This window comes from Haliotis rufescens, unplaced genomic scaffold, assembly GCF_023055435.1.
Source record: "Haliotis rufescens isolate VD_foot unplaced genomic scaffold, xgHalRufe1.0.p SCAF_14, whole genome shotgun sequence".
Taxonomy (NCBI): Eukaryota; Metazoa; Mollusca; class Gastropoda; order Lepetellida; family Haliotidae; genus Haliotis; species Haliotis rufescens.
Genome location: NW_025963824.1, coordinates 21,354,792 through 21,378,730, shown reverse-complemented (window position 1 = coordinate 21,378,730; position 23,939 = coordinate 21,354,792). Strand labels below are relative to the sequence as shown.

Below are 23,939 nucleotides of genomic sequence, written 5' to 3'. Positions count from 1 at the left end.
TCAGTAAACTTATACATGTAAACCTTTAAACCAGCCAAGCAATAATCAAAACGCATCTAAATCCACAATTAACCTTCCCTATAATGACAGCAAAATAACCAGCCATTACAACTAGCAGCATGTCATGTAACCTATAGACAGTCGGTTAGTTGCCAAGATTACAAGGGAGCAAGTATCTACTTACTTGTCCAGTACAAGGAACACAAGTTTCCCGTCTTTACTGATGACCACGTGGGCCAAGTACTCGTCTGAGGCAGCATATTTCCCCTTCTCAGTCTCCTGAAACACAAGAAACCACAGCAATACTGAACTTAGTGTGAAAAATCAGTCCCAGTCAAAAATCATCAAATCTGCTCAGTATCAGGGGTGTCTGTTTATCAAGTGGTCAAAACCATCCCCTTAATTCCTTATTTCCTAGAAAGTCACCGATTGTCATTCATGCTACAAGATCAGACCAGATCAGCACAGATGGGGAGAGTGGGGATGTTCTCGTATACACAAGTGACCAGATCAGCACAGATAGGGAGAGTGGGGATGTTCTCATATACACAAGTGACCAGATCAGCACAGATGGGGAGAGTGGGGATGTTCTCGTATACACAAGTGACCAGATCTGTACTGATGGGGAGAGTGGTGATGGTCTCTTATACACAAGTGACCAGATCAGCACAGATGGATGGGGAGAGTGGGGATGTTCTCTTATACACAAGTGACCAGATCAGCACCAATGGGGAGAGTTTGGATGTTCTCTTATACACAAGTGACCAGATCAGCACAGATGGGGAGAGTGGGGATGTTCTCGTATACACAAGTGACCAGATCAGCACAGATGGATGGGGAGAGTGGGGATGTTCTCTTATACACAAGTGACCAGATCAGCACCAATGGGGAGAGTTTGGATGTTCTCTTATACACAAGTGACCAGATCAGCACCAATGGGGAGAGTGGGGATGTTCTCTTTTACACAAGTGACCAGATCAGTACTGATGGGGAGAGTGGGGATGTTCTCTTATACACACATGACCAGATCCACACAGATGGGGAGAGTGGGGATGGTCTCTTATACACAAGTGACCAGATCAGCACAGATGGGGAGAGTGGGGATGTTCTCTTATACACACATGACCAGATCCACACAGATGGGGAGAGTGGGGATGTTCTCGTATACACAAGTGACCAGATCAGCACAGATGGGGAGAGTGGGGATGTTCTCTTATACACAAGTGACCAGATCCACACAGATGGGGAAAGTTGGGATGGTCTCTTATACACAAGTGACCAGATCAGCACAGATGGGGAGAGTGGGGATGTTCTCGTATACACAAGTGACCAGATCAGTACTGATGGGGAGAGTGGGGATGTTCTCTTATACACAAGTGACCAGATCAGCACAGATGGGGAGAGTGGGGATATTCTCGTATACACAAGTGACCAGATCAGTACAGATGGGGAGAGTGGGGATGTTCTCCTATACACAAGTGACCAGATCAGCACCAATGGGGAGAGTGGGGATGTTCTCTTATACACAAGTGACCAGATCAACACAGATGGGGAGAGTGGGGATGTTCTCTTATACACAAGTGACCAGATCAGCACCAATGGGGAGAGTTTGGATTTTCTCTTATACACAAGTGACCAGATCAGCACCAATGGGGAGAGTGGGGATGTTCTCGTATACACAAGTGACCAGATCAGTACTGATGGGGAGAGTGGGGATGTTCTCTTATACACAAGTGACCAGATCAGCACAGATGGGGAGAGTGGGGATGTTCTCTTATACACAAGTGACCAGATCAGCACAGATGGGGAGAGTGGGGATGTTCTCGTATACACAAGTGACCAGATCAGTACTGATGGGGAGAGTGGGGATGTTCTCTTATACACAAGTGACCAGATCAGCACAGATGGGGAGAGTGGGGATATTCTCATATACACAAGTGACCAGATCAGTACAGATGGGGAGAGTGGGGATGTTCTCCTATACACAAGTGACCAGATCAGCACCAATGGGGAGAGTGGGGATGTTCTCTTATACACAAGTGACCAGATCAACACAGATGGGGAGAGTGGGGATGTTCTCTTATACACAAGTGACCAGATCAGCACCAATGGGGAGAGTTTGGATTTTCTCTTATACACAAGTGACCAGATCAGCACCAATGGGGAGAGTGGGGATGTTCTCGTATACACAAGTGACCAGATCAGTACTGATGGGGAGAGTGGGGATGTTCTCTTATACACAAGTGACCAGATCAGCACAGATGGGGAGAGTGGGGATGTTCTCTTATACACAAGTGACCAGATCAGCACAGATGGGGAGAGTGGGGATGTTCTCGTATACACAAGTGACCAGATCAGTACTGATGGGGAGAGTGGGGATGTTCTCTTATACACAAGTGACCAGATCAGCACAGATGGGGAGAGTGGGGATATTCTCATATACACAAGTGACCAGATCAGTACAGATGGGGAGAGTGGGGATGTTCTCCTATACACAAGTGACCAGATCAGCACCAATGGGGAGAGTGGGGATGTTCTCTTATACACAAGTGACCAGATCAACACAGATGGGGAGAGTGGGGATGTTCTCTTATACACAAGTGACCAGATCAGCACCAATGGGGAGAGTTTGGATTTTCTCTTATACACAAGTGACCAGATCAGCACCAATGGGGAGAGTGGGGATGTTCTCGTATACACAAGTGACCAGATCAGTACTGATGGGGAGAGTGGGGATGTTCTCTTATACACAAGTGACCAGATCAGCACAGATGGGGAGAGTGGGGATGTTCTCTTATACACAAGTGACCAGATCAGCACAGATGGGGAGAGTGGGGATGTTCTCGTATACACAAGTGACCAGATCAGTACTGATGGGGAGAGTGGGGATGTTCTCTTATACACAAGTGACCAGATCAGCACAGATGGGGAGAGTGGGGATATTCTCATATACACAAGTGACCAGATCAGTACAGATGGGGAGAGTGGGGATGTTCTCCTATACACAAGTGACCAGATCAGCACCAATGGGGAGAGTGGGGATGTTCTCTTATACACAAGTGACCAGATCAACACAGATGGGGAGAGTGGGGATGTTCTCTTATACACAAGTGACCAGATCAGCACCAATGGGGAGAGTTTGGATTTTCTCTTATACACAAGTGACCAGATCAGCACCAATGGGGAGAGTGGGGATGTTCTCGTATACACAAGTGACCAGATCAGTACTGATGGGGAGAGTGGGGATGTTCTCTTATACACAAGTGACCAGATCAGTACTGATGGGGAGAGTGGGGATGTTCTCTTATACACAAGTGACCAGATCAGCACAGATGGGGAGAGTGGGGATATTCTCGTATACACAAGTGACCAGATCAGTACTGATGGGGAGAGTGGGGATGTTCTCGTATACACAAGTGACCAGATCAGCACAGATGGGGAGAGTGGGGATGTTCTCTTATACACAAGTGACCAGATCAGCACAGATGGGGAGAGTGGGGATGTTCTCTTATACACAAGTGACCAGATCAGCACAGATGGGGAGAGTGGGGATGTTCTCGTATGTATACACAAGTGACCAGATCAGTACTGATGGGGAGAGTGGGGATGTTCTCTTATACACAAGTGACCAGATCAGCACAGATGGGGAGAGTGGGGAAATTCTCGTATACACAAGTGACCAGATCAGTACAGATGGGGAGAGTGGGGATGTTCTCCTATACACAAGTGACCAGATCAGCACCAATGGGGAGAGTGGGGATGTTCTCTTATACACAAGTGACCAGATCAACACAGATGGGGAGAGTGGGGATGTTCTCTTATACACAAGTGACCAGATCAGCACCAATGGGGAGAATTTGGATTTTCTCTTATACACAAGTGACCAGATCAGCACCAATGGGGAGAGTGGGGATGTTCTCGTATACACAAGTGACCAGATCAGTACTGATGGGGAGAGTGGGGATGTTCTCTTATACACAAGTGACCAGATCAGCACAGATGGGGAGAGTGGGGATGTTCTCTTATACACAAGTGACCAGATCAGCACAGATGGGGAGAGTGGGGATGTTCTCGTATACACAAGTGACCAGATCAGTACTGATGGGGAGAGTGGGGATGTTCTCTTATACACAAGTGACCAGATCAGCACAGATGGGGAGAGTGGGGATATTCTCATATACACAAGTGACCAGATCAGTACAGATGGGGAGAGTGGGGATGTTCTCCTATACACAAGTGACCAGATCAGCACCAATGGGGAGAGTGGGGATGTTCTCTTATACACAAGTGACCAGATCAACACAGATGGGGAGAGTGGGGATGTTCTCTTATACACAAGTGACCAGATCAGCACCAATGGGGAGAGTTTGGATTTTCTCTTATACACAAGTGACCAGATCAGCACCAATGGGGAGAGTGGGGATGTTCTCTTATACACAAGTGACCAGATCAGTACTGATGGGGAGAGTGGGGATGTTCTCTTATACACAAGTGACCAGATCAGCACAGATGGGGAGAGTGGGGATATTCTCGTATACACAAGTGACCAGATCAGTACTGATGGGGAGAGTGGGGATGTTCTCGTATACACAAGTGACCAGATCAGCACAGATGGGGAGAGTGGGGATGTTCTCTTATACACAAGTGACCAGATCAGTACTGATGGGGAGAGTGGGGATGTTCTCTTATACACAAGTGACCAGATCAGCACAGATGGGGGAGAGTGGGGATGTTCTCTTATACGCAAGTGACCAGATCAGCACAGATGGGGAGAGTGGGGATGTGCTCTTATACACAAGTAACCAGATCAACACAGATGGGGAGAGTGGGGATGTTCTCTTATACACACATGACCAGATCAGCACAGATGGGGAGAGTGGGGATGTTCTCTTATACACAAGTGACCAGATCAGCACCAATGGGGAGAGTGGGGATGTTCTCTTATACACAAGTGACCAGATCAGCACCAATGGGAAAAAAAGGGGATGTTCTCTTATACACAAGTGACCAGATCAGCACAGATGGGGAGAGTGGGGATGTTCTCTTATACACAAGTGACCAGATCAACACAGATGGGGAGAGTGGGGATGTTCTCTTATACACAAGTGACCAGATCAGCACCTATGGGGAGAGTTTGGATTTTCTCTTATACACAAGTGACCAGATCAGCACAGATGGGGAGAGTCGGGATGTTCTCTTATACACAAGTGACCAGATCAGCACAGATGGGGAGAGTGGGGATGTTCTCTTATACACAAGTGACCAGATCAGCACAGATGGGGAGAGTGGGGATGTTCTCGTATGTATACACAAGTGACCAGATCAGTACTGATGGGGAGAGTGGGGATGTTCTCTTATACACAAGTGACCAGATCAGCACAGATGGGGAGAGTGGGGAAATTCTCGTATACACAAGTGACCAGATCAGTACAGATGGGGAGAGTGGGGATGTTCTCCTATACACAAGTGACCAGATCAGCACCAATGGGGAGAGTGGGGATGTTCTCTTATACACAAGTGACCAGATCAACACAGATGGGGAGAGTGGGGATGTTCTCTTATACACAAGTGACCAGATCAGCACCAATGGGGAGAGTTTGGATTTTCTCTTATACACAAGTGACCAGATCAGCACCAATGGGGAGAGTGGGGATGTTCTCGTATACACAAGTGACCAGATCAGTACTGATGGGGAGAGTGGGGATGTTCTCTTATACACAAGTGACCAGATCAGCACAGATGGGGAGAGTGGGGATGTTCTCTTATACACAAGTGACCAGATCAGCACAGATGGGGAGAGTGGGGATGTTCTCGTATACACAAGTGACCAGATCAGTACTGATGGGGAGAGTGGGGATGTTCTCTTATACACAAGTGACCAGATCAGCACAGATGGGGAGAGTGGGGATATTCTCGTATACACAAGTGACCAGATCAGTACAGATGGGGAGAGTGGGGATGTTCTCCTATACACAAGTGACCAGATCAGCACCAATGGGGAGAGTGGGGATGTTCTCTTATACACAAGTGACCAGATCAACACAGATGGGGAGAGTGGGGATGTTCTCTTATACACAAGTGACCAGATCAGCACCAATGGGGAGAGTTTGGATTTTCTCTTATACACAAGTGACCAGATCAGCACCAATGGGGAGAGTGGGGATGTTCTCCTATACACAAGTGACCAGATCAGTACTGATGGGGAGAGTGGGGATGTTCTCTTATACACAAGTGACCAGATCAGCACAGATGGGGAGAGTGGGGATGTTCTCGTATACACAAGTGACCAGATCAGTACTGATGGGGAGAGTGGGGATGTTCTCGTATACACAAGTGACCAGATCAGCACAGATAGGGAGAGTGGGGATGTTCTCATATACACAAGTGACCAGATCAGCACAGATGGGGAGAGTGGGGATGTTCTCGTATACACAAGTGACCAGATCTGTACTGATGGGGAGAGTGGTGATGGTCTCTTATACACAAGTGACCAGATCAGCACAGATGGATGGGGAGAGTGGGGATGTTCTCTTATACACAAGTGACCAGATCAGCACCAATGGGGAGAGTTTGGATGTTCTCTTATACACAAGTGACCAGATCAGCACAGATGGGGAGAGTGGGGATGTTCTCGTATACACAAGTGACCAGATCAGCACAGATGGATGGGGAGAGTGGGGATGTTCTCTTATACACAAGTGACCAGATCAGCACCAATGGGGAGAGTTTGGATGTTCTCTTATACACAAGTGACCAGATCAGCACCAATGGGGAGAGTGGGGATGTTCTCTTTTACACAAGTGACCAGATCAGTACTGATGGGGAGAGTGGGGATGTTCTCTTATACAAACATGACCAGATCCACACAGATGGGGAGAGTGGGGATGGTCTCTTATACACAAGTGACCAGATCAGCACAGATGGGGAGAGTGGGGATGTTCTCTTATACACACATGACCAGATCCACACAGATGGGGAGAGTGGGGATGTTCTCGTATACACAAGTGACCAGATCAGCACAGATGGGGAGAGTGGGGATGTTCTCTTATACACAAGTGACCAGATCCACACAGATGGGGAAAGTTGGGATGGTCTCTTATACACAAGTGACCAGATCAGCACAGATGGGGAGAGTGGGGATGTTCTCGTATACACAAGTGACCAGATCAGTACTGATGGGGAGAGTGGGGATGTTCTCTTATACACAAGTGACCAGATCAGCACAGATGGGGAGAGTGGGGATATTCTCGTATACACAAGTGACCAGATCAGTACAGATGGGGAGAGTGGGGATGTTCTCCTATACACAAGTGACCAGATCAGCACCAATGGGGAGAGTGGGGATGTTCTCTTATACACAAGTGACCAGATCAACACAGATGGGGAGAGTGGGGATGTTCTCTTATACACAAGTGACCAGATCAGCACCAATGGGGAGAGTTTGGATTTTCTCTTATACACAAGTGACCAGATCAGCACCAATGGGGAGAGTGGGGATGTTCTCGTATACACAAGTGACCAGATCAGTACTGATGGGGAGAGTGGGGATGTTCTCTTATACACAAGTGACCAGATCAGCACAGATGGGGAGAGTGGGGATGTTCTCTTATACACAAGTGACCAGATCAGCACAGATGGGGAGAGTGGGGATGTTCTCGTATACACAAGTGACCAGATCAGTACTGATGGGGAGAGTGGGGATGTTCTCTTATACACAAGTGACCAGATCAGCACAGATGGGGAGAGTGGGGATATTCTCATATACACAAGTGACCAGATCAGTACAGATGGGGAGAGTGGGGATGTTCTCCTATACACAAGTGACCAGATCAGCACCAATGGGGAGAGTGGGGATGTTCTCTTATACACAAGTGACCAGATCAACACAGATGGGGAGAGTGGGGATGTTCTCTTATACACAAGTGACCAGATCAGCACCAATGGGGAGAGTTTGGATTTTCTCTTATACACAAGTGACCAGATCAGCACCAATGGGGAGAGTGGGGATGTTCTCGTATACACAAGTGACCAGATCAGTACTGATGGGGAGAGTGGGGATGTTCTCTTATACACAAGTGACCAGATCAGCACAGATGGGGAGAGTGGGGATGTGCTCTTATACACAAGTAACCAGATCAACACAGATGGGGAGAGTGGGGATGTTCTCTTATACACACATGACCAGATCAGCACAGATGGGGAGAGTGGGGATGTTCTCTTATACACAAGTGACCAGATCAGCACCAATGGGGAGAGTGGGGATGTTCTCTTATACACAAGTGACCAGATCAGCACCAATGGGAAAAAAAGGGGATGTTCTCTTATACACAAGTGACCAGATCAGCACAGATGGGGAGAGTGGGGATGTTCTCTTATACACAAGTGACCAGATCAACACAGATGGGGAGAGTGGGGATGTTCTCTTATACACAAGTGACCAGATCAGCACCTATGGGGAGAGTTTGGATTTTCTCTTATACACAAGTGACCAGATCAGCACAGATGGGGAGAGTCGGGATGTTCTCTTATACACAAGTGACCAGATCAGCACAGATGGGGAGAGTGGGGATGTTCTCTTATACACAAGTGACCAGATCAGCACAGATGGGGAGAGTGGGGATGTTCTCGTATGTATACACAAGTGACCAGATCAGTACTGATGGGGAGAGTGGGGATGTTCTCTTATACACAAGTGACCAGATCAGCACAGATGGGGAGAGTGGGGAAATTCTCGTATACACAAGTGACCAGATCAGTACAGATGGGGAGAGTGGGGATGTTCTCCTATACACAAGTGACCAGATCAGCACCAATGGGGAGAGTGGGGATGTTCTCTTATACACAAGTGACCAGATCAACACAGATGGGGAGAGTGGGGATGTTCTCTTATACACAAGTGACCAGATCAGCACCAATGGGGAGAGTTTGGATTTTCTCTTATACACAAGTGACCAGATCAGCACCAATGGGGAGAGTGGGGATGTTCTCGTATACACAAGTGACCAGATCAGTACTGATGGGGAGAGTGGGGATGTTCTCTTATACACAAGTGACCAGATCAGCACAGATGGGGAGAGTGGGGATGTTCTCTTATACACAAGTGACCAGATCAGCACAGATGGGGAGAGTGGGGATGTTCTCGTATACACAAGTGACCAGATCAGTACTGATGGGGAGAGTGGGGATGTTCTCTTATACACAAGTGACCAGATCAGCACAGATGGGGAGAGTGGGGATATTCTCGTATACACAAGTGACCAGATCAGTACAGATGGGGAGAGTGGGGATGTTCTCCTATACACAAGTGACCAGATCAGCACCAATGGGGAGAGTGGGGATGTTCTCTTATACACAAGTGACCAGATCAACACAGATGGGGAGAGTGGGGATGTTCTCTTATACACAAGTGACCAGATCAGCACCAATGGGGAGAGTTTGGATGTTCTCGTATACACAAGTGACCAGATCTGTACTGATGGGGAGAGTGGTGATGGTCTCTTATACACAAGTGACCAGATCAGCACAGATGGATGGGGAGAGTGGGGATGTTCTCTTATACACAAGTGACCAGATCAGCACCAATGGGGAGAGTTTGGATGTTCTCTTATACACAAGTGACCAGATCAGCACAGATGGGGAGAGTGGGGATGTTCTCGTATACACAAGTGACCAGATCAGCACAGATGGATGGGGAGAGTGGGGATGTTCTCTTATACACAAGTGACCAGATCAGCACCAATGGGGAGAGTTTGGATGTTCTCTTATACACAAGTGACCAGATCAGCACCAATGGGGAGAGTGGGGATGTTCTCTTTTACACAAGTGACCAGATCAGTACTGATGGGGAGAGTGGGGATGTTCTCTTATACACACATGACCAGATCCACACAGATGGGGAGAGTGGGGATGGTCTCTTATACACAAGTGACCAGATCAGCACAGATGGGGAGAGTGGGGATGTTCTCTTATACACACATGACCAGATCCACACAGATGGGGAGAGTGGGGATGTTCTCGTATACACAAGTGACCAGATCAGCACAGATGGGGAGAGTGGGGATGTTCTCTTATACACAAGTGACCAGATCCACACAGATGGGGAAAGTTGGGATGGTCTCTTATACACAAGTGACCAGATCAGCACAGATGGGGAGAGTGGGGATGTTCTCGTATACACAAGTGACCAGATCAGTACTGATGGGGAGAGTGGGGATGTTCTCTTATACACAAGTGACCAGATCAGCACAGATGGGGAGAGTGGGGATATTCTCGTATACACAAGTGACCAGATCAGTACAGATGGGGAGAGTGGGGATGTTCTCCTATACACAAGTGACCAGATCAGCACCAATGGGGAGAGTGGGGATGTTCTCTTATACACAAGTGACCAGATCAACACAGATGGGGAGAGTGGGGATGTTCTCTTATACACAAGTGACCAGATCAGCACCAATGGGGAGAGTTTGGATTTTCTCTTATACACAAGTGACCAGATCAGCACCAATGGGGAGAGTGGGGATGTTCTCGTATACACAAGTGACCAGATCAGTACTGATGGGGAGAGTGGGGATGTTCTCTTATACACAAGTGACCAGATCAGCACAGATGGGGAGAGTGGGGATGTTCTCTTATACACAAGTGACCAGATCAGCACAGATGGGGAGAGTGGGGATGTTCTCCTATACACAAGTGACCAGATCAGTACTGATGGGGAGAGTGGGGATGTTCTCTTATACACAAGTGACCAGATCAGTACAGATGGGGAGAGTGGGGATGTTCTCCTATACACAAGTGACCAGATCAGCACCAATGGGGAGAGTGGGGATGTTCTCTTATACACAAGTGACCAGATCAACACAGATGGGGAGAGTGGGGATGTTCTCTTATACACAAGTGACCAGATCAGCACCAATGGGGAGAGTTTGGATTTTCTCTTATACACAAGTGACCAGATCAGCACCAATGGGGAGAGTGGGGATGTTCTCGTATACACAAGTGACCAGATCAGTACTGATGGGGAGAGTGGGGATGTTCTCTTATACACAAGTGACCAGATCAGTACTGATGGGGAGAGTGGGGATGTTCTCTTATACACAAGTGACCAGATCAGCACAGATGGGGAGAGTGGGGATATTCTCGTATACACAAGTGACCAGATCAGTACTGATGGGGAGAGTGGGGATGTTCTCGTATACACAAGTGACCAGATCAGCACAGATGGGGAGAGTGGGGATGTTCTCTTATACACAAGTGACCAGATCAGTACTGATGGGGAGAGTGGGGATGTTCTCTTATACACAAGTGACCAGATCAGCACAGATGGGGAGAGTGGGGATGTTCTCTTATACGCAAGTGACCAGATCAGCACAGATGGGGAGAGTGGGGATGTGCTCTTATACACAAGTAACCAGATCAACACAGATGGGGAGAGTGGGGATGTTCTCTTATACACACATGACCAGATCAGCACAGATGGGGAGAGTGGGGATGTTCTCTTATACACAAGTGACCAGATCAGCACCAATGGGGAGAGTGGGGATGTTCTCGTATACACAAGTGACCAGATCAGCACCAATGGGAAAAAAAGGGGATGTTCTCTTATACACAAGTGACCAGATCAGCACAGATGGGGAGAGTGGGGATGTTCTCTTATACACAAGTGACCAGATCAACACAGATGGGGAGAGTGGGGATGTTCTCTTATACACAAGTGACCAGATCAGCACCTATGGGGAGAGTTTGGATTTTCTCTTATACACAAGTGACCAGATCAGCACAGATGGGGAGAGTCGGGATGTTCTCTTATACACAAGTGACCAGATCAGCACAGATGGGGAGAGTGGGGATGTTCTCTTATACACAAGTGACCAGATCAGCACAGATGGGGAGAGTGGGGATGTTCTCGTATGTATACACAAGTGACCAGATCAGTACTGATGGGGAGAGTGGGGATGTTCTCTTATACACAAGTGACCAGATCAGCACAGATGGGGAGAGTGGGGAAATTCTCGTATACACAAGTGACCAGATCAGTACAGATGGGGAGAGTGGGGATGTTCTCCTATACACAAGTGACCAGATCAGCACCAATGGGGAGAGTGGGGATGTTCTCTTATACACAAGTGACCAGATCAACACAGATGGGGAGAGTGGGGATGTTCTCTTATACACAAGTGACCAGATCAGCACCAATGGGGAGAGTTTGGATTTTCTCTTATACACAAGTGACCAGATCAGCACCAATGGGGAGAGTGGGGATGTTCTCGTATACACAAGTGACCAGATCAGTACTGATGGGGAGAGTGGGGATGTTCTCTTATACACAAGTGACCAGATCAGTACTGATGGGGAGAGTGGGGATGTTCTCTTATACACAAGTGACCAGATCAGCACAGATGGGGAGAGTGGGGATGTTCTCGTATACACAAGTGACCAGATCAGCACAGATGGGGAGAGTGGGGAAATTCTCGTATACACAAGTGACCAGATCAGTACAGATGGGGAGAGTGGGGATGTTCTCCTATACACAAGTGACCAGATCAGCACCAATGGGGAGAGTGGGGATGTTCTCTTATACACAAGTGACCAGATCAACACAGATGGGGAGAGTGGGGATGTTCTCTTATACACAAGTGACCAGATCAGCACCAATGGGGAGAGTTTGGATTTTCTCTTATACACAAGTGACCAGATCAGCACCAATGGGGAGAGTGGGGATGTTCTCGTATACACAAGTGACCAGATCAGTACTGATGGGGAGAGTGGGGATGTTCTCTTATACACAAGTGACCAGATCAGCACAGATGGGGAGAGTGGGGATGTTCTCTTATACACAAGTGACCAGATCAGCACAGATGGGGAGAGTGGGGATGTTCTCGTATACACAAGTGACCAGATCAGTACTGATGGGGAGAGTGGGGATGTTCTCTTATACACAAGTGACCAGATCAGCACAGATGGGGAGAGTGGGGATATTCTCATATACACAAGTGACCAGATCAGTACAGATGGGGAGAGTGGGGATGTTCTCCTATACACAAGTGACCAGATCAGCACCAATGGGGAGAGTGGGGATGTTCTCTTATACACAAGTGACCAGATCAACACAGATGGGGAGAGTGGGGATGTTCTCTTATACACAAGTGACCAGATCAGCACCAATGGGGAGAGTTTGGATTTTCTCTTATACACAAGTGACCAGATCAGCACCAATGGGGAGAGTGGGGATGTTCTCGTATACACAAGTGACCAGATCAGTACTGATGGGGAGAGTGGGGATGTTCTCTTATACACAAGTGACCAGATCAGTACTGATGGGGAGAGTGGGGATGTTCTCTTATACACAAGTGACCAGATCAGCACAGATGGGGAGAGTGGGGATATTCTCGTATACACAAGTGACCAGATCAGTACTGATGGGGAGAGTGGGGATGTTCTCGTATACACAAGTGACCAGATCAGCACAGATGGGGAGAGTGGGGATGTTCTCTTATACACAAGTGACCAGATCAGTACTGATGGGGAGAGTGGGGATGTTCTCTTATACACAAGTGACCAGATCAGCACAGATGGGGAGAGTGGGGATGTTCTCTTATACGCAAGTGACCAGATCAGCACAGATGGGGAGAGTGGGGATGTGCTCTTATACACAAGTAACCAGATCAACACAGATGGGGAGAGTGGGGATGTTCTCTTATACACAAGTGACCAGATCAGCACCAATGGGGAGAGTGGGGATGTTCTCTTATACACAAGTGACCAGATCAGCACCAATGGGAAAAAAAGGGGATGTTCTCTTATACACAAGTGACCAGATCAGCACAGATGGGGAGAGTGGGGATGTTCTCTTATACACAAGTGACCAGATCAACACAGATGGGGAGAGTGGGGATGTTCTCTTATACACAAGTGACCAGATCAGCACCTATGGGGAGAGTTTGGATTTTCTCTTATACACAAGTGACCAGATCAGCACAGATGGGGAGAGTCGGGATGTTCTCTTATACACAAGTGACCAGATCAGCACAGATGGGGAGAGTGGGGATGTTCTCTTATACACAAGTGACCAGATCAGCACAGATGGGGAGAGTGGGGATGTTCTCGTATGTATACACAAGTGACCAGATCAGTACTGATGGGGAGAGTGGGGATGTTCTCTTATACACAAGTGACCAGATCAGCACAGATGGGGAGAGTGGGGAAATTCTCGTATACACAAGTGACCAGATCAGTACAGATGGGGAGAGTGGGGATGTTCTCCTATACACAAGTGACCAGATCAGCACCAATGGGGAGAGTGGGGATGTTCTCTTATACACAAGTGACCAGATCAACACAGATGGGGAGAGTGGGGATGTTCTCTTATACACAAGTGACCAGATCAGCACCAATGGGGAGAGTTTGGATTTTCTCTTATACACAAGTGACCAGATCAGCACCAATGGGGAGAGTGGGGATGTTCTCGTATACACAAGTGACCAGATCAGTACTGATGGGGAGAGTGGGGATGTTCTCTTATACACAAGTGACCAGATCAGCACAGATGGGGAGAGTGGGGATGTTCTCTTATACACAAGTGACCAGATCAGCACAGATGGGGAGAGTGGGGATGTTCTCGTATACACAAGTGACCAGATCAGTACTGATGGGGAGAGTGGGGATGTTCTCTTATACACAAGTGACCAGATCAGCACAGATGGGGAGAGTGGGGATATTCTCGTATACACAAGTGACCAGATCAGTACAGATGGGGAGAGTGGGGATGTTCTCCTATACACAAGTGACCAGATCAGCACCAATGGGGAGAGTGGGGATGTTCTCTTATACACAAGTGACCAGATCAACACAGATGGGGAGAGTGGGGATGTTCTCTTATACACAAGTGACCAGATCAGCACCAATGGGGAGAGTTTGGATTTTCTCTTATACACAAGTGACCAGATCAGCACCAATGGGGAGAGTGGGGATGTTCTCCTATACACAAGTGACCAGATCAGTACTGATGGGGAGAGTGGGGATGTTCTCTTATACACAAGTGACCAGATCAGCACAGATGGGGAGAGTGGGGATGTTCTCGTATACACAAGTGACCAGATCAGTACTGATGGGGAGAGTGGGGATGTTCTCTTATACACAAGTGACCAGATCAGCACAGATGGGGAGAGTGGGGATATTCTTGTATACACAAGTGACCAGATCAGTACTGATGGGGAGAGTGGGGATGTTCTCGTATACACAAGTGACCAGATCAGCACAGATGGGGAGAGTGGGGATGTTCTCGTATACACAAGTGACCAGATCAGCACAGATGGGGAGAGTGGGGATATTCTCGTATACACAAGTGACCAGATCAGTACAGATAGGGAGAGTGGGGATGTTCTCCTATACACAAGTGACCAGATCAGCACCAATGGGGAGAGTGGGGATGTTCTCTTATACACAAGTGAACAGATCAGTACTGATGGGGAGAGTGGGGATGTTCTCTTATACACAAGTGACCAGATCAGCACAGATGGGGAGAGTGGGGATGTTCTCTTATACGCAAGTGACCAGATCAGCACAGATGGGGAGAGTGGGGATGTGCTCTTATACACAAGTAACCAGATCAACACAGATGGGGAGAGTGGGGATGTTCTCTTATACACACATGACCAGATCAGCACAGATGGGGAGAGTGGGGATGTTCTCTTATACACAAGTGACCAGATCAGCACCAATGGGGAGAGTGGGGATGTTCTCGTATACACAAGTGACCAGATCAGCACCAATGGGAAAAAAAGGGGATGTTCTCTTATACACAAGTGACCAGATCAGCACAGATGGGGAGAGTGGGGATGTTCTCTTATACACAAGTGACCAGATCAACACAGATGGGGAGAGTGGGGATGTTCTCTTATACACAAGTGACCAGATCAGCACAGATGGGGAGAGTTTGGATTTTCTCTTATACACAAGTGACCAGATCAGCACCAATGGGGAGAGTCGGGATGTTCTCGTATACACAAGTGACCAGATCAGTACTGATGGGGAGAGTGGGGATGTTCTCTTATACACAAGTGACCAGATCAGGACAGATGGGGAGAGTGGGGATGTTCTCTTATACACAAGTGACCAGATCAGCACAGATGGGGAGAGTGGGGATGTTCTGGTATGTATACACAAGTGACCAGATCAGTACTGATGGGGAGAGTGGGGATGTTCTCTTATACACAAGTGACCAGATCAGCACAGATGGGGAGAGTGGGGATATTCTCGTATACACAAGTGACCAGATCAGTACAGATGGGGAGAGTGGGGATGTTCTCCTATACACAAGTGAACAGATCAGCACAGATGGGGAGAGCGGGGATATTCTCGTATACACAAGTGACCAGATCAGTACTGATGGGGAGAGTAGGGATGTTCTCGTATACACAAGTGACCAGATCAGCACAGATGGGGAGAGTGGGGATGTTCTCGTATACACAAGTGACCAGATCAGTACTGATGGGGAGAGTGGGGATGTTCTCTTATACACAAGTGACCAGATCAGCACAGATGGGGAGAGTGGGGATATTCTCGTATACACAAGTGACCAGATCAGTACAGATGGGGAGAGTGGGGATGTTCTCCTATACACAAGTGACCAGATCAGCACCAATGGGGAGAGTGGGGATGTTCTCTTATACACAAGTGACCAGATCAGTACAGATGGGGAGAGTGGGGATGTTCTCTTATACACAAGTGACCAGATCAGCACAGATGGGGAGAGTGGGGATGTTCTCTTATACGCAAGTGACCAGATCAGCACAGATGGGGAGAGTGGGGATGTGCTCTTATACACAAGTAACCAGATCAACACAGATGGGGAGAGTGGGGATGTTCTCTTATACACACATGACCAGATCAGCACAGATGGGGAGAGTGGGGATGTTCTCTTATACACAAGTGACCAGATCAGCACAGATGGGGAGAGTTGGGATGTTCTCTTGTACACAAGTGACCAGATCAGCACAGATGGGGAGAGTTGGGATGTTCTCTTATACACAAGTGACCAGATCAGCACCAATGGGAAGAGTGGGGATGGTCTCTTATACACAAGTGACCAGATCAGCACAGATGGGGAGAGTTGGGATGTTCTCTTATACACAAGTCACCAGATCAGCACAGATGGGGAGAGTTGGGATGGTCTCTTATACACAAGTGACCAGATCAGCACAGATGGGGAGAGTGGGGATGTTCTCGTTTACGCAAGTGAACAGATCAGCACAGATGGATGGGGAGAGTGGGGATGTTCTCTTATACACAAGTGACCAGATCAGCACAGATGGGGAGAGTTGGGATGGTTTCTTATACACAAGTGACCAGATCAGCACAGATGGGGAGAGTAGGGATGTTCTCGTATACACAAGTGACCAGATCAGCACCAATGGGGAGAGTGGGGATGTTCTCGTATACGCAAGTGACCAGATCAGCACAGATGGGGAGAGTGTGGATGTTCTCTTATACACAAGTGACCAGATCAGCACAGATTGATGGGGAGAGTGGGGATGTTTTCTTATACACAAGTGACCAGATCAGCACAGATGGGGCGAGTGGGGATGTTCTCGTAGACACAAGTGACCAGATCAGCACAGATGGGGAGAGTGGGGATGTTCTCCTAGACACAAGTGACCAGATCAGCACAGATGGGGAGAGTGGGGATGTTCTCGTATACACAAGTGACCAGATCAGCACAGATGGGGAGATTTGGGATATTCTCTTATACACAAGTGACCAGATCAGCACAGATGGGGAGAGTGGGGATGTTCTCGTAGACACAAGTGACCAGATCAGCACAGATGGGGAGAGTGGGGATGTTCTTGTAGACACAAGTGACCAGATCAGCACAGATGGATGGGGAGAGTGGGGATGTTCTCTTATACACAAGTGACCAGATCAGCACCAATGGGGCGAGTGGGGTTCTCTTATACACAAGTGACCAGATCAGCACAGATGGATTGGGAGAGTGGGGATGTTCTCCTATACACAAGTGACCAGATCAGCACAGATGGGGAGAGCGGGGATATTCTCGTATACACAAGTGACCAGATCAGTACTGATGGGGAGAGTAGGGATGTTCTCGTATACACAAGTGACCAGATCAGCACAGATGGGGAGAGTGGGGATGTTCTCGTATACACAAGTGACCAGATCAGTACTGATGGGGAGAGTGGGGATGTTCTCTTATACACAAGTGACCAGATCAGCACAGATGGGGAGAGTGGGGATATTCTCGTATACACAAGTGACCAGATCAGTACAGATGGGGAGAGTGGGGATGTTCTCCTATACACAAGTGACCAGATCAGCACCAATGGGGAGAGTGGGGATGTTCTCTTATACACAAGTGACCAGATCAGTACAGATGGGGAGAGTGGGGATGTTCTCTTATACACAAGTGACCAGATCAGCACAGATGGGGAGAGTGGGGATGTTCTCTTATACGCAAGTGACCAGATCAGCACAGATGGGGAGAGTGGGGATGTGCTCTTATACACAAGTAACCAGATCAACACAGATGGGGAGAGTGGGGATGTTCTCTTATACACACATGACCAGATCAGCACAGATGGGGAGAGTGGGGATGTTCTCTTATACACAAGTGACCAGATCAGCACAGATGGGGAGAGTTGGGATGTTCTCTTGTACACAAGTGACCAGATCAGCACAGATGGGGAGAGTAGGGATGTTCTCGTATACACAAGTGACCAGATCAGCACAGATGGGGAGAGTGGGGATGTTCTCGTATACGCAAGTGACCAGATCAGCACAGATGGGGAGAGTTGGGATGTTCTCTTATACACAAGTGACCAGATCAGCACAGATGGGGAGAGTTGGGATGGTTTCTTATACACAAGTGACCAGATCAGCACAGATGGGGAGAGTAGGGATGTTCTCGTATACACAAGTGACCAGATCAGCACAGATGGGGAGAGTGGGGATGTTCTCGTATACGCAAGTGACCAGATCAGCACAGATGGGGAGAGTGTGGATGTTCTCTTATACACAAGTGACCAGATCAGCACAGATTGATGGGGAGAGTGGGGATGTTTTCTTATACACAAGTGACCAGATCAGCACAGATGGGGCGAGTGGGGATGTTCTCGTAGACACAAGTGACCAGATCAGCACAGATGGGGAGAGTGGGGATGTTCTCCTAGACACAAGTGACCAGATCAGCACAGATGGGGAGAGTGGGGATGTTCTCGTATACACAAGTGACCAGATCAGCACAGATGGGGAGATTTGGGATATTCTCTTATACACAAGTGACCAGATCAGCACAGATGGGGAGAGTGGGGATGTTCTCGTAGACACAAGTGACCAGATCAGCACAGATGGGGAGAGTCGGGATGTTCTTGTAGACACAAGTGACCAGATCAGCACAGATGGATGGGGAGAGTGGGGATGTTCTCTTATACACAAGTGACCAGATCAGCACCAATGGGGCGAGTGGGGTTCTCTTATACACAAGTGACCAGATCAGCACAGATGGATGGGGAGAGTGGGGATGTTCTCTTATACACAAGTGACCAGATCAGCACAGATGGATGGGGAGAGTGGGGATGTTCTCTTATACACAAGTGACCAGATCAGCACAGATGGGGAGAGTGAGGATGTTCTCTTATACACAAGTGACCAGATCAGCACCAATGGGGAGAGTGGGGATGTTCTCTTATACACAAGTGACCAGATCAGCACAGATGGGGAGAGTGAGGATGTTCCCTAAACTGGCTTAAAGATGGCTGATGTTGGAGCTGGTAGCAACACTGCCACTAGGTATAACATGGAGGAATACAGCCTTGAACCACCATGCTGATACTGAGCCAGTTCATGAGTTCTAAAGCCTCAGTCTTTGTTAGGGAAAGCAAAGTGAGACGAAACGTGATGAAAATGTCTCAGGTCACTGGAAGTAACCAGCTCAGCCAAGTGTATCAATGTGTACCTGCAGGATTGCGTAGCCCTCTGCCTCCTGGTGGTTGTAGGGGCGGATCACCTTGTCATTGTGGAAGCGTCGGGGCGGGCGGAGTCTGCGTACTTCATCAGACATTTCAGCAATCCTGGAGACCAACACTAACAATTAGTAGTTCCTCATAACAAGGTCTTAACAAGTGAGCCATTCAATACTTAGCAGTGTACTGCTATAACACTGAAATGAGTAACATATGTTTTATATTCATCTTAAACCAATATGCATTTGCACTTGCACTAACATATTCTCTATCACATCCATCAGCTGTCTATGCCTATTAACAGAAGTATGTCACCTCAGTTTCATTTCCAGAACAATACCTTCTGATTCCCTCAAATGAGCTGCTGGCGAAATCGATGACTCCACTTGTTGGTCTTGTGACCACACCGACCAGACCCTTGCCGATACCTGGAAACATACATACACTGTCATCACCACAGGAGCACACACACGAGACTTAGAGTTAATCCCATTAGTCGCCTCTTATGACAAGCAAGGGTTGCTGAAAACCAATTCTAACCCAGATCTTCATGGGCCACTTTGCATGTGAATGCCTTATATCATTATAAGTTTTAGGAAAGGATCCATCGAATTAATTGTATTATGTCATGTCATATATCAAATGAAAGCACAACTGTCCCCTGGAAATGCTGTACCCCCTGTATTGATTAGTTACCTTTAAAGAAACCCTTGGCTCCCTCTTCTTGAGCACCCTCCAGGGGTTTCCTGACGATGCCAGTCACACCATCAAATACACCCTGCACAGATACACACAGAACCGCATGGTATAGATATATTAACACAAGTGTAGTCAAAAACAAAGAAAAATCTTTCATCCCAGCAGGTTTTAACCAGATCCCCCAATTCCAACAAGTCCAACTACAGTGAGCTGCTATATTCAGAAAAAACATGGAGGCTGGGTCTCCAGCTTGTACTTGTGCACCTTGTTAATTACGTGAAATCTTGAGGATGCATGACACTAAGACATATGGACAATCACTTCAGTATGGGTCAGGATCTAAAGTATCATCACAACACTCACCATCACTAGCCCCTTGCCTCCACGAGCGAAGCCCTCTCTGGCATTAGCTGGTCGCTTGTTGAGTTGCTCTCGCCTCTTCTTCTGGTAGTCATCGTCCAGAGTCAGGGCCGCCACGCCCTTACCCAATGTCCCTGTGATCCGAGACACGGCTCCCGCGGCGCCACCTATGCATACAAAACCAGCAACTTAAATACCAACATTGGTGACAGCATCATCCTTAGCAACACCAACATCATTCTTAGCAACACAGCAGCAGCCGCATCTACCCCTTCATACTAATCCATGCATCTGGCTATCAACCTTGACAGGACTAGGATTGTTTACTAACAAATCAATCAACAACTTTCAACTCAGGAACTAAAATAAAGTGGCATCTGGTGACCAAATTGTTAACAGGATTCTGGACAGGAAGTGTACTGGCCTCTTGAAGAGTTCACTAGGCTATGACATGAAATGCAACTGTTTAACAAGCATGCTGATACGTGTCCAGTTGGGACAGAAAGACTGACCGACAGCATGTCCGAACAGGCTGCGTACACCAAGCGCCAGGCCCTCGGCGAACTCCTCTGGTCCTTGGATAGCACCCTGTAACACATCATATATACAATAGTACAATAGTACTATTTTCACAAAAATAATTGACTCTCTATGGCCTCTGGCACCAAAGCAACATAAGAAGTCTTTTATTTACAACCCATGTTGAAAACACAAATATATAAATGTCAATTTTCATTTGTTTCGACAAAACTGAGAACATGAACAAATTCAGGTGTCACCATTGATGGGAGCATGCTAGTGAAGGTTCAGCTTTATTAGTTCAGTTGTTTCTAAGGACAAGAAGTGTACAGACGTCAGATGCCAAACAACGAGGGCATGATGAACTTTCAGTCATATGGACATGTAAACGACAAGTTCCCTTACCTGACACGGTTCATAGAAGAGATCGACTGCTCCCTCTGACAGCCCGCGGAGGAGGCCGAAGGGGTTGCCCAGTACATCCAGCCCCAGCACCAGCACGTACATCTGCTTGATGGCCTGGCACACACCGGAGGAGGACATTCATGAGTGCGTCATCAACAACCAATCAGGGAATTACCATGGCTTTCATTAATAAACAACTATCCACAGTCAACTGTTTGCTTTTTATGTCACCAATCATGTGCCAGTGTCAATATTCCTAACAGCCTTCTTACGTCTGGCAAACGACCTTAGACAAGAACTCATCATTCCACAAAGATTTGTGACAGTTTTGTGTCAGCAGCTATGTATGTTTACCAGTCCGGTGTTACAGTATTGTGTCAGCAGCTGTGTATATTTACCAGTCCCATGTTACAGTATTGTGCCAGCAGCTGTGCATGTTTACCTATCCGGGGTTACAGTATTATGTCAGCAGCTGTGTATATTTACCAGTCCGGTGTTGCAGTATTGTGTCAGCAGCTATGTATATTTACCTGTCTGGTGTTACAGTGTTGTGTCAGCAGCTGTGTATATTTACCTGTCCAGTGTTATGGTATTGTGCCAGCAGCTGTGTATGTTTACCTATCCGGTGTTACAGTATTGTGTCAGCAGCTGTGTATATTTACCTGCCCAGTGTTACGGTATTGTGCCAGCAGCTGTGTATGTTCACCTATCCGGTGTTACAGTATTGTGTCAGCAGCTGTGTATATTTACCTGTCTGGTGTTACAGTATTGTGTCAGCAGCTGTGTATATTTACCTGTCTGGTGTTACAGTATTGTGTCAGCAGCTGTGTATATTTACCTGTCTGGTGTTACAGTATTGTGTAAGCAGCTATGTATAGTTACCTGTCCGGCGTAGTGTCTAGTCATCTCTCCCACAAGCTGACTCTGGTTGTAGAAGGTGTGGGACCGCTCGAAGTACCCCAGTCTGCAACACAGTACAACACAAGATGTGGAGGTAGTTCAAGAGCAATGGTGCCACAGTTCACTAAACAATATCTTTATCACAAGAAGAATCCAGGTGGTGAACCTACTTGAAGACTACATCCTGGACATCAGTGAGCACCACTCCCACACTCTGCATAAAGATGTTGAGGACGTTGGAGTGAAGCTGTGTGGGCTTCCCGCTGTCATCACCGCCGCCGCCTTGCAGGGAGAAGCTCAAGTGTATCTGTACACAAACAGACCTGTCAGTGTGTGCAACCACCTCACACACACACACACGACCTTCACACACTCCCACATCACCTCCACACACTCACACATCACCTCCACACACTCACACACCACCTCCACACACTCACACACCACCTCCTCACACTCACACACCACCTCCACACACTCACACACCACCTCCACACATCACCTCCACACACTCACACACCACCTCCACACACTCACACATCACCTCCACACACTCACACACCACCTCCACACACCACCTCCACACACTCACACATCACCTCCACATCACCTCCTCACACTCACACACCACCTCCACACACTCACACACCACCTCCGCACACTCACACAAAACCTCCGCACTCACACACCACCTCCACCTCCACACACTCACACACCACCTCCACACACTCACACATCACCTCCACACACTCACACACCACCTCCACACACTCACACTCCACCTCCACACACCTCTCCACACACAATCACAATCACTCACAAATTCAACACACACTACTAGCTCAACACACTATCACTCATCGTTGTCATTAATACATTAAAGAGGGGAGCACCACCTCATGCAGATGGCACCTCCAAAGGAACACAGAGCATTTCTCTTCTTGTCAGGCATCAGTGGCTACCACAGCCTTTGGCATGTTAAAACTACACCTAAACTATTTCATTTACTTTGCACTGTAGAGTTCCGACATGCCTAAGATAGTGAGGTGCCCTGCTGAGGTGTTACTAGCTTGCTACAGTGGA

At 47.8% G+C, this 23,939-nt stretch overlaps 1 protein-coding gene across 7 annotated transcripts in view; it reads right to left on the bottom strand.

The window, feature by feature from the left end:
- LOC124116680 (vacuolar protein sorting-associated protein 13A-like) overlaps positions 1 to 23,939 on the bottom strand; it is a 150,126-nt gene that overhangs the window by 8,835 nt on the left and 117,352 nt on the right. For all 7 annotated transcript variants that reach the window (XM_048395128.1, XM_048395131.1, XM_048395132.1 and 4 more), the window contains 9 exons: positions 23,027 to 23,163; positions 22,839 to 22,920; positions 21,957 to 22,070; positions 21,545 to 21,620; positions 21,036 to 21,199; positions 20,670 to 20,751; positions 20,314 to 20,401; positions 19,967 to 20,081; positions 185 to 279 (listed from right to left, as the gene is read on the bottom strand). In XM_048395128.1, coding sequence (XP_048251085.1) covers positions 185 to 279; positions 19,967 to 20,081; positions 20,314 to 20,401; positions 20,670 to 20,751; positions 21,036 to 21,199; positions 21,545 to 21,620; positions 21,957 to 22,070; positions 22,839 to 22,920; positions 23,027 to 23,163 — 953 coding nt within the window. The remainder of the gene's footprint in view (positions 1 to 184; positions 280 to 19,966; positions 20,082 to 20,313; positions 20,402 to 20,669; positions 20,752 to 21,035; positions 21,200 to 21,544; positions 21,621 to 21,956; positions 22,071 to 22,838; positions 22,921 to 23,026; positions 23,164 to 23,939) is intronic.